The sequence below is a fragment of the Trifolium pratense genome, linkage group LG7, assembly GCF_020283565.1.
Source record: "Trifolium pratense cultivar HEN17-A07 linkage group LG7, ARS_RC_1.1, whole genome shotgun sequence".
In the NCBI taxonomy this organism is placed as follows: domain Eukaryota; kingdom Viridiplantae; phylum Streptophyta; class Magnoliopsida; order Fabales; family Fabaceae; genus Trifolium; species Trifolium pratense.
Genome location: NC_060065.1, coordinates 21908224 through 21920730, shown reverse-complemented (window position 1 = coordinate 21920730; position 12507 = coordinate 21908224). Strand labels below are relative to the sequence as shown.

At 34.0% G+C, this 12507-nt stretch overlaps 1 protein-coding gene across 1 annotated transcript; it reads right to left on the bottom strand.

Annotated features, from left to right (window-relative positions):
• On the bottom strand, positions 1-4609 carry LOC123899154 (transcription factor bHLH130). The gene is made up of 6 exons (XM_045950218.1): positions 3759-4609; positions 2277-2605; positions 2029-2199; positions 1599-1664; positions 1426-1494; positions 1-477 (listed from the first exon to the last, which is right to left on the bottom strand). Exons 1-6 carry the CDS (start codon positions 4204-4206, stop codon positions 406-408), a joined length of 1155 nt encoding a protein of 384 aa, XP_045806174.1. The 5' UTR covers positions 4207-4609; the 3' UTR covers positions 1-405.
• Between the last annotated feature and the right edge of the window lie 7898 nt (positions 4610-12507).

Genomic DNA, 12507 nt, shown 5'->3' with positions numbered 1-12507 from the left:
TTAATAAGTAAATCATTTATTAATATACTATATGCTATACAAAATAACAAATATAAATAAATATTATTCGGTGTAATTGAAACACCTTTAATCTAAAGAACATTTACGTTGTGGATATGCTTTGTATGTTTGGTGTGAGAACAGATCCTCTGCCGTGTGATCTCAGTCATTCATTATAATGACTATGAGTGACTAAAGTCAAATAACAGAATTTTGGATGGTGTGGATATGCACCGGACTTCCTCCAATTAAATATTCACGGGAGAGGATCTCTTCTCGTTTGGTGTCACACCACAAAAACATATAATAGCATTTTTATATTAGCTTCTATATATGTTTTTACTTATTTTTAAGCATGATAGTAAAAGGAGCCGATCCTAAGCCATCTTTGCATAAGAAATGTTGTCAAGGAATTTGATTTGTAACTGCCTTCTGTATCCTCATACATTTGCAGTTTGCTCTTTTATCACTTAGAGACTGCAAGTAATTCAAAAAGGAGTGTGAAATTTAACCAAATAATATCAATTACTATGATGATAAGGGAGGAGTGAATAAGCAATTTCGTCCATAAATAAAATTTGTAAAATAACATCACGAATTAATAATTATGTCCCTAACAATGTAACACATCAATCAAAATAGTCTTTAAATTATGTTTAGTTATTAGACAACATAACGTCACAGTTAAACGAAGTTGTGACTAATTTATCAGAAATGATAAAAGAACACATATCCGGGAACCAAATTTCGTGCTATAATTTATCAGAAATGTGTCAACTTAATGTAGCGACAATGAGGTACAAATTAGAGGACGTAATTGCCAATTCATAAAAACTAGGGACAAATTTGACGATGGTTACCATTTCATGGACGAGTGAATAAGCAATTTCGTCCATAAAATTTGTAAATAACATCTGAATTTGTCGAATTAATAATTTTGTCCCTAACATTGTAACATATCAATCAAAATTATGTTTAGTTATTAGACAACGTGACGTCACACGTTAAACAAAGTTGTGACTGAATATGTAGACTTCATGTCACTATCATATATTCGGGAACTAAATTGCGTGCTATAATTTATAGCAGAAATGGTAAAAGAACACAAAACATGACAACCACTCCGTATATCATCAGTTGGTTTCTGAGCAAGAGCCCAATTGCTTGTATATCATCAGTTGTCAGATACGGTGTAGGAAAAAATTGTGTGCAATTTAATGTGTCATGTGATATAGTCTAATTCCTCAACTTAATGTAGGGACAATTTCGATTGATGTGGTACAAATTAAAGGACGAAATTGCTAATTCATAAAAGTTCGGGACAAATTTGTCGATGGTTACCATTTCAAGGACGAAATTGCCTATTTTCACTAATAAGCGTGGGTTTGGAAATCAGAACCAAATTAACTCTAGTTATATATGTACCTTGAATTGCTTTTGAAGATTTTTAATGTAATCAACAGCTAAATCCAACATGTCTGATGTATTAGTTTGCTGCCAAGAACATGAACAAATGTCAATCTCAACACACAACTATACCACTAATTATTTATGCAATATATTCCAAGTTAAATAAGTTTAATGTCAATAATTAGTACCTTGTCCATGTTTGGCACAAGCTCTTGTAATTTCCTCATTCTTTCACTGATCTTAGTTCTTCTTACCTGAAAATAATCACCTCTCAGAATCATCATCTATGAAGCACAGACATTCCTGGATTAGGCTTGTCTCGGTATCGAACACTGACACTTATGATTACATTGAATTATGTCAATTTTTTAAATTAGTATTGGTGTTTAGGTGTTAGTGTTTGTATCGTGTCTGGTGTCTGTGTTCATGCTTCATGGATCATCATTTACAAATTAAACACTTCCAAGAATTCAACATAATCTAAATAAAATCTTCATTCCATCCCTAAATTATTTTTTGCAAAAATGTTTCATTCCAACATAGTCAAAAATTCCTCACTGAGATTATATGATAAGATGCCTTAAAATAATTGGTTTTTGCATATAACAAAAATCATACTCTTTCGGCAATGCTTCGAGGATGAGTAGCGCAGCCTCGTTTCGCTCTGATTTTACAAGGAACAGAATCTGGAAACTGAAACAACTTCTCCATAGCAATCATCTCGGATGAAGTCTTCGGTAAACTCAAGTGATGTGATAATGTATGAACTTGATTTCCAAGTCCTCCACTCTGATAAGTAAAACAAAATATTAGTATCAAGAATATAAGAATTGAAACTTACTTGAAATCCAAAATAGGAGACATACCTGAAAATCAGAAAACATTTTCTCGTTACCGCTTCGCCCTCGTTTCAAACCACTGAGATTTTCTGAGAATGATTGAGTATCATTCCAAGAACTATAGGGGAATCCAGAACCATAATGTGTAGTATCACCATTGCTACCTCCATCATCAGGGCTAGTTGCTTCAATATCCTCACTATCTATTTCAGAGATGTGTGACAACATTCCCAACGAAGAAGCGTTTCTTGAAGGGAAGCTAACTTGACTGCTCAATCGGTTCATAGACGGACTAAGTTCTCCGTTATTTCCATTCACCGTTGCATAGTTTCCAACACCTTTCATGGTGGCAAACCCTGCAAATTATAATACTATCATCAATAGCCATTCACCGTGGCATGTTCTACCATTTGTAAAAGGTAAGCTTATAATCACATAATTCGCTATAGTGGCCAGAAAGCCGCAAATTTGTACTCGGGAACCAATTTGTGGTACGTTTACAAAATGGTTGGTCTAAATTCATTAACAATTCATCGAAAATCGAGCACAGTGAGCTTAAACTTCAAATCTTGTTTCTCCAAATTCGTTAACAAATCAAAACATGCAGGATTGGTAGAAATCACTCACACCCTTAAGTCATAATTGTCCTATTAATGGAAAAGTAACATCCTCAAAAAACTATTTTCTACTTAAAACTGAGATTCACTCAATTTAAACTAGGCAACTAACATTTACCCCCTCCGTCCCTAATTATAAGCACTCTTTCAAAGATAAAATTTGTCCCTAAATATAAGCCTCTTTTCAATTTCCTAGACACATTTATTATTACTTTTCCAAACATAACCCTACTTTACATTGAAATCCGAAAAGTCAACTACAAATACATCTTTTCACCAAGGACAATTTAGTAATTGTAATACCCAAAAAATACACATTTATTACACTACCAATTTTTCTTAATATGCGTGAAAAACCACAATGGGGGCTTATATTAAGGGTCGGAGGGAGTAATTTTTAAGTGAGATAGGAAAAAGGGCATGTCATTTCATCCACAATTTGATCATTAAATTCCAAACTACTACCTACTATACTATAAATTGTACATGTCCCCACCAGAATCATTATTTTCCATTTTCATATATACTACAATTTCTAGGCTTATGTACAGCTGATTGCAATTAAGTTCATCAAAACAAAGTACTAATATCAATTAGCCAATACTCATTACTCATAAAAATGCAATGATTCATATTTTTTTTGGCATTAACCCTCCCGTAAACCATAGTTCAGCCGCGCGAGATAAATAAAGTTTGATCAATAATTATTTTCAGAAATCAAACTCTTCTCCAGAAGAGTTCTAGGAGAGTTCATTAACCACCTGAGTCTGATTACTTGGCAATGATTCATATTTTGACCTAAAGACAACATCATTAAAATTTCCAAAAGAACACCTTGCAACAAAAAAACAAAACAAACTAAAATAAAAACATAAAGCAATAAGAAAATTACCATTTTGAAAGGAAATGTTGGAGAAAAGACCAGCAGGGGAACTACCCTGTCTAAGAAGATTTGAACCAAAACTCTTATGTGATGATGTTTCATGATCCATTCCCAATGAACCAACCAACCCAAAAGAACCATCCATAGCAGAACTTGAAGTAGCAGCTGCAGAACCATGTCTAGGATAATGAGGTGGCAATCCACCACCAACACCACCATAACCAGAATTCATTTCCTTAGAACAAGATAAACCAGAAATATTATTATCGTTACTCACAAATCTTGATTCAGAATCATCCCAAAAATGTTTACTACCTTTATTATTATTATTGTTATCATCAACAACAGAAGAAGAAGGTGTGAGATTAGAAAAAAGTGAAGTTGGTGCAGAACGAAAACGAAGCAACCCAGAATTGGGTTGGTTCTGTTGTTTGAGTTGATGGGTATTGGAATCCATTATATGTAAATAGTTTTACTGTAAAAAGATTAAAAGGGTCACAATTATATGAGGAAAAAAACAAAGAATCATAGTAAAAAAAGATATATTTGTTGTAACTTTATTAGCCACAGAGAAAAAATACTGAGAATTTGAGCTTAGAATAAAAGCAAGGGTGAGATAAGATCTTGTAAGAGAAGCAAGAAGAAAAGTTAGCACACAAATCAAAGAAGAAAGAGTGGCTATGATATGTGTTTGTGTTTGTTTGAGAAAAAATAGAGATGAAGTGAAAGGGACAAGGAAAGATAGGGATAAATATATACTAAAAAAGGGATGCTATTGATATCTATGAGTGAAGCTTTTAGATTTGCTTTTGAAAAGTGTGAAAAGAAGGAAAGATCTTTATGAGAGAGAGAGAGAGAGAGGGAGGCTGTTGTATGGTGGTGGCTATATTGAGCCAATGAGAAAGTACGGAAACCCATTGATTGGTCCCCCTCACCGAATGTATTAAAAATCAAATGAATTTGCCAAAAAAAGACTGTTAATAGTATATCAGTTTTTAATTTATTTTTGCTTTTTTTGGTAAGGAAAAAATTATTTAATTTTGTTTTTAATGGTTGCTTTAGAAATAGATTTCATACTCATAAATGTACTCACTTCTTTTATTTATTCAAATTGCTTTTGAGCTATGTGAGAGGGTTTTACTAGATTGGATCGGCATATTAGACATTGAACTATTTTACAAGTGATTTTAATAATATATTTTTACCCAAAATCTTAAAGCATTGTATTTATGGGTCCTCTTACTTATAAAATGTTCAACGTCAACTCTTCAAACCAATGTGAGACTTTTTTGTCACACTTTATAGATCTCAACATCTCTTCTCAATAGGGTTGGGAACAGGCCAGGTCAGGTCAGGCCATGATAGGGCTGAGTCTGGCCTACGATTTTTCTTCAGGCCTGAGCCTAGCCTGCGGCCTATCAAATGTTATTTTTTTTGCCTGGCCTGAGCCTTTTAAAAGTCTGGTCTGGCCTTGTAGCCTATTTAAAAGTATGTGTTACATTAAATCTTCTCTATATAGTCTTTTTAAATAGGCTAAACAGGCCTTAAAAAATTCACATTTAAATTTTTATAATTTCTACAACATTAAGAAAAAGCTAATAATATGATTAGCACAATAATTAAAAACTAATAAAATAACAAATACGATTACGACAAAGTAACCATAATACAAATTGTTTGCTAAGTGTAGTCAGCAATAAGCCAACAACCAAAATATAGGATGAGTTGCTACTTGCTCGAAAGAATGAGAGATGGAATAGAGGTAGGGTTTCTATTTTTAATTTATATGCATGAAATATAAAAACAAATATATTTTCTCTGTTTTGTTAAAAAAAAATATTTTCTCTGATATTTTGTATTTATATAAATAATATTTTTTTATAAAATATAAATAATCATTATTATAAACAGGCCGGCCTATCAGGCTTCGTAGGCCTTTTTAGAAGCTTAAGTCTGGCCTATTTATGTAAACAGGTCGTTTTTAAAGCTAAGCCTGGCATTTTTAATAACCAGGCCAGGTCATGCTAGGCTTATACAGGCCAGGCCGAAGGCCCCTGTAGGCCGTTTGGCCTATTCCCAACCCTACTTCTCAAGTGTGAGTTTCTCTTTGTGTCCATGATCCTTTGCCACTCATTTATTGCTCTCCAACCGGACTTTGATATCACTGTTGGGCCATGAAGGGGAGCTTCACCGGATTAGATCAGCACATAGGGCATTGAACAACTTTGCAAGTGACTCTAACACCACATTTTCACGCAAAACCTTCAAGCATTGGGTTTATGGATTCTCTCACTTATAAAATGTTCAACCTCAACTCTTCCAACCAGTGTGATATTTATTTCTCACACTTGATAAATCTCAACCTTACCTTCATTTCTAAATATAAGATTTTCTGTCATCGAAAGGGGCCTGAAACCACTTGATGTTAAAACTGACCCTCAGACCAGATTAAACTGGTGGTGAAAGCCAAATATATATATATATATATATATATATATATATATATATATATAATCTCCTAAGTTCTAACCCTAGCCGTCACCTTTTTTCTTCTTCTTAGTTTATCAAAGATGGGTGATTTCAGGTCAAATCTTGACCTAAAATCACCCCTCCAAATTGTTTTTTCTTTCTCGTTATTAAATAAGTGTGATTTTTCACATATTTGTTTGGTTTTGTGTTATTTGTTATCCCGTCCTTGTGCGGTGTATTCTGTTGTGCCGTCTCTGTGAGGTGTATTTTGTTTTCCCGTCTTTGTGCGGTGTTCATTTGTTTCAGGTTGAAGGATTAGATCCGATCAAGTACAAATCTATCCAATGTCGACTTTTGTGTCATCAACGTTGCAGATCTGGGGGCATGGACATTCCAGACACTTCAATATAGTCATATATGTAGGCTTATGTAATTTGCCGTTTTATGCTATTAACATGGATGCTGTGAGTTTGTTTGCAGATTCATCCTTTTTGTTTTTAGCAAATTTGAATTTGTATTACATCGATGTACTCTATCAGTTTGAATGAATGAATATCCTTTATTTTTAGTCAAAAATATATATATATATATATATATATATATATATATATATATATATATATATATATATATATATATATATATATATATATATATATATATATATATATATATATATAAGATTTCTTGGGGTTTTTTTTTAAGATTCATTTCAAATTTTCAAGTACATTAATTATTATTTTTTTCAAACATACTCCTAATTATAGTGCATTTTTTTTTCTATCATCTCTAATAAACATTCTAAAAACACATTAACTCATTCTCTCTTGAAAGATAAAATTGTAAAAATAATATTAATCGTCAACAAATATAATACTATAATTCACTTTCTTAATCTCCATAATTTTTTCAAATGAGTCTTATAATTATGAATGGATGCAATACTAATTAATTGTTAGTGTTAGTTTTTTACCTCACTAGAACCTGAATTCTGGACTTATTAATCAAATTATTGAATTGGGTTTGGATTTGCTTCATTTACTATCCTCCATATTTTGTCATATAGGATTGATATAGACACAAGTGAAAATTAGTAGAACCAACTAATTAGTGGGATCCACTTTTAATGTGTTTCACTAATATTCACTTGTGTTTATCTCATTCATAAATGAACAACGAATAGAGGAGGAAAAAATAAAATTAACTCAAATTCCACTAAATTACTTGTTGAATATCACGACCAAGTCTCGATAACTTGAAGATATTCTCTATAAAATATTTTCTTTGATCTTTATTAAATAATTTATGTATTTAGCTTGTAAATATTGTATTAGAGCATCATTATTCATTGCACACATATGAGTTCTTTAAGTGGGTCTCATTCAATTTTTTTATATTATTTTATATTTTCTAATTATTTAAACAACTCAACCACATTTAATTGTTTAAATATCCATACAATTTACCAAAAACTTTCAAATAGATCCCACTAGACGCCACAAAAGCTCACCAAAAAACATGTATTTAATTGTTTAAAAAAAACATAGGTGTGGGCCGTGTGGCACTTAAGAGCGTTAATTGTTGCAGAGAAAGACGTTCTTTAGTTTAGGAACATAGGAAAGGGGTGGATTATCCATGTTGTCAGACAATGCATTGTTTATTGCAGTAAAATCACTACAAAGAACACTGATATTCACACTACAAGAAAACATAATATTATTGACCAAACTTATTGAGGGCTTTTAGCCCTCGGTAATGCATTTGTGGGTTATTGAAGGCTCCCAGCCGTCAGTAATGCATCTTGAACAACGAAAAATTTCAAAACGGTAATATTAAGCATTAGTGACGGTGTCAGGCCGCCAGTAATGCACCAAAAGGTGTCATCAATTACGACGGTGTCAGCCCGCCAATAATTAAAGAGCCGTTTGTTGGAACAAAATTGATTTAAAAATGTTTGCCCCTAAATCTATAAAGGTTTTGATGATAACAAAGTATTAATTAACAATTGGAAGGACTAAAAATTTATTTTGAGTGCGCAGATATAAGCATCATTTAAGTCCTGAGTGGAGTTCAGAGGATGTGAACTCAGAAGTTCACAAGCGCTCAGAAGATGTTGGACTTCAGAGGTTACAACGTTCAGAGGATGAAGACTTCAGTACTTCTGTCTGTCTACGAGCTTCATCAAACTCTGAAGATCTCTTTGAAAGCTGTGAAGATTCCTTTCACCAGTCAACTCTTCTACCAATGGAGAAAAGGACCTTTCAAGCCTGATCAGTTCAGCTACCTCTGTTTTGTCTGTCCTGTCTTGAGAACGTGGGTCTTCAGTTTTGTTAGCTGAATAAGGAAAGTCCACTCTGCAGTAGTCAAAGTACCTGAAACTCTTTCTTAGTTTTGGATACAACCAACTGCATCAAGACAAACTGCTTGAAGACAAAAGTTTATCAACTCCAACGGTTCTCTTGCAACGACTCTTTTCTAGTGGTATATATACTAGAAGATTCAGCTACAACAAATATACAATTATTAAGAATTGAACGTGCGCTGAACAAACTCTGAACTCTCTGATATACAAGCTCTGAACCTTTCTCAAGTGTTTTTGCACTTTAGCCAAATACTCTGTAATATTTGTATTTGCTCTATTTAGGTTCATCTAAGAGCAGTTGTATATTTTTATATACTTTACCATTACTTGAGGAAACTTAAGCTTGTGTGCTTAAGTGTGAAACTTAAACTTGTGTGTTTAAGTGTGAAGTCTTAAGCTTGTGTGCTTGAGCATAGTTGTGAAGTCTCTTGCTTGTGTGCTTGAGCAGGTGTAATCTTGTGTGATTATAGTGAACTCCCTTGGAAGTGCAAGGGGACTGGACTACTCTCGTTTTGTGAGAGGAACCAGTATAAATTGCTTGTGTGATCTCTCTCTCTCTCTCTCTTTAACTTGTTATTTATTGTGTTACTTTTCCGCTGCTAACGTAGTTGAGTTAAGAACTTGAAAAAGTTTTAACTTAGCTAAAACACAATTCAACCCCCCCCCTTCTTGTGTTTTCACACCTTCAATTGGCATCAGAGCACCTGGTCTGTTACTTTCACTTAACAGTGAGACAGTAAAGATCTTGTGAGAACACTATGTCTGGAGGAGATGATAGTAGTACTAGAACTACTGGTGAAGGTGAGGCCAGTGGAGCTGGTGGTGGTCCTAGAAATGCTTTTGGTTATGACTACTTAAGTAATGAATCACATGAACATAGTGGCAATAGAAAAGCCCCTATATTCAATGGTGATGCTTCATTATTTGAGTGGTGGAAAGAGAGACTGTATAGCAATATTACTGCTATTGATCATGAGTTGTGGGATTTGGTTGAGTTGGGAGTAACTTTTGAAAACTTGAATGAACATGGTAGGTTGTCCATGGAGAATAGAAAGTTACTCACACCAGCTAACCTAAAAATCTACACAAAACATCATAGAGTAAAGGACATTGTTGTTGGTGCTATTAGACATGAGGACTATGTCAGAATAGAGAACAAGTCTACTGCTAAATCTATCTTTGATTCTATGTGTGCTACCTATGATGGTAATGAAAAGGTTCAAGAGGCTAAAGCTAGTCTTTTGATAAGACAATATGAACTTTTCACTATGCAACAAGATGAAAACATTGAGACTATGTTTACAAGGTTTCAAATCCTTGTATCTGGTCTTAAAGCTCTTAAGAGAAGTTATTCTACCTATGACCATGTTCAGAAGATTCTGAGAAGTCTTCCTATTGCTTGGAGACCCAAGGTCACTGCAATAGAGGAAGCTCAAAATCTCAAGACTCTGAGTCTTGAAGCTCTGATAAGCAATCTCAGAAGCCATGAGATGGTTCTGGATGCTGACTCAGAAACTAAGAAGAAGTCTAAGTCAGTGGCTTTACAGTCAACTAAGACTACTTCTAAGGCTCTTAAGACTCAGCTTCTTGATATTGAAGAAGAATCTTCTGCTGATGGTCAAGAGGATGAGATGAATGAGGATGAGTTTGCTTTATTCACCAAGTTTCAGCAATGGAACAGATTTAACAAAAGAAATTTCAGAGGAGGTAACAGCTCCAGAAATTTTGTCAGCAAAAAGGATGATCAGAAGAATTGCTTCAACTGTAAGAAGCCTGGACACTTTATTGCTGATTGTCCAGAAATGTCTGCTAAAGACAAAAGCAAAAGATACAGCTCAAAGAAGCAACAATTCAAGAGCAAATTGAAAAAGAGTCTGATGGCTACTTTTGAAGAGCTATCATCTGAGGAAGAAGTTGAGGAAGAAGAAGAGGCAAATCTAGCCCTGATGGCTTCAGCTGACTCAGATGTAGACTCAGACGATGAATCAGAATCAGATTCAGAAGTAACTGATGAGGTATTTTCTGACTGCTCTAAATCTCAACTTATAACTGCACTTAACAAGGTCATTGAGAAACATCTCAGAGTGTTAAGTAAACAAAAAGTTTTACAAGAAAAGCTTAACACTCTGACTGAGCAAGCAGAACATTTTCAAGGTCTATATCAAGAAACTCTGAATAGAGTAGATGACTTTGAAAAGGGTTGTGCTGTTTGTCACAAACCTATTGATGAGCAGGAAATAGCTCTTCAACAGTTTGTGCATCTCAACCTTGGGAAGAGCAAAGCTGCTAATAGAATTTATAATGTCTTGAGACATAGAGGAGAAGGACTTGGCTATGAATATGGTAGAACATATTCAAAGCTGAAGACCTTTGCCAAAAAGGTTGGAAAATCTTGGGTTTATTATGTTGTTCCACCAAGTGAAGAGGGAAAGAATCCTGGCATTTGTGAAAATGACAATGATGATCTGAGTGATTTAGAAGCTGACAGCTCAGAGGAACCTAGTCCCTCAGGATCTGGAAAGAAAAGTTCAGAAGATAGAAGTTGTTCAGAACCTGAGAACATTAGTTCAGAAGTTCTGAAAGCTTCAACATCTGAGACTTCAAATTCTGGATTCAAAGGAACTTCAGTACCTGAAGTTAGTCAACCTAAAACATCAGAAGTTTTTAAAAAGAAAAATTCTAAATCTCAGATGAAGTACAAGACTCAGATTATTTATGATTCTAGAGTCAGTAGATATAATCAATCAGAAAATAGGATTGATAATAGATACAAACCCTGGAATCATAAACAATCCAAATCTTGGAACAATAACAGATTTCAAACAAAGAAAAGATTTCAAAAAAGTTATTATTCCAAACCAAGGTCTTTCTCTAACACTAGACAACATAATAAGCATGTTTGGACTAACAAGCGTGGACCCAGAAGATGGGTACCAAAAGCTGAAATTATGTATCATTCAGATTTACCAACTAGGAAAGGATATGTCCTACCTAGAGTTTGGAAACAAGTTCTATGCAAAGGAAGAAGGGCTTATGTCCTTGACCAATGGCTGACAAGTTCTCAAGATAACAATCAGAACTTGATAAATGAAGAGGAAGAATATTGGGATGACCTTATCATTAACTGTGATAAAGAGTTCCACCGTAGTGATTAAAGTTGTTTCTCATACAGCCTGTCACTCATAGAAGTATCATGAATCATTCATGGTATCTGGATAGTGGGTGTTCAAGGCACATGACTGGTGATAAACAACTATTTTCTAAGCTGACTATGAAAGAAGGAGGTTCTGTTGGTTTTGGAGGAAATCAGAAAGGAAAGATAATAGGTACAGGTACAGTAGGTAATTCCTCCCTATCTATTAATGATGTTTGGTTAGTTGATGGACTTAAGCATAATCTATTGAGCATAAGTCAATTTTGCGACAATGGTTATGTAGTTGTCTTTAATAAGGAATCATGTACTGTGTCTAAACAATCTGATAACACCATGATATTCAAAGGTCTGAGAAAGAACAATGTTTATAAAATTAATCTTTCTGATTTGAATGAACAAAAAGTGATGTGTCTTTTGACCTTGAGTGAAGAAAAATGGATCTGGCATAAGAGGTTAGGCCATGCTAACTGGAGGTTAATCTCTAAGCTTAGTAAGCTTGACCTTGTCAGAGGTTTACCTAAAATTAAATATCACTCAAACACACTTTGTGGTTCATGCCAAAAAGGAAAGATTACAAAGTCATCTTTTAAACCTAAGAACATTGTCTCTACCTCAAGACCATTGGAACTTCTTCACATTGATCTTTTTGGACCAGTTAACACTGCTTCAATCAATGGAAAGAAGTATGGATTAGTGATTGTTGATGATTACAGTAGATGGACTTGGGTAAAATTCCTAAGAACAAAAGATGAAGCTTATGATGAGTTTAGCAT

What these genes read in the sequence shown, in the direction of transcription:
- LOC123899154 (XM_045950218.1), bottom strand. Translation starts at nt 4,206, where the DNA reads ATGGATTCCAATACCCATCAACTCAAACAACAGAACCAACCCAATTCT. An exon ending in CTCGAAGCATTGCCGAAAGA is followed by an intron (nt 1,665 to 2,028) that starts GTATGATTTTTG and finishes GATTATTTTCAG; the next exon opens with GTAAGAAGAACTAAGATCAG. An exon ending in ATCTTCAAAAGCAATTCAAG is followed by an intron (nt 478 to 1,425) that starts GTACATATATAA and finishes AATTACTTGCAG; the next exon opens with TCTCTAAGTGATAAAAGAGC.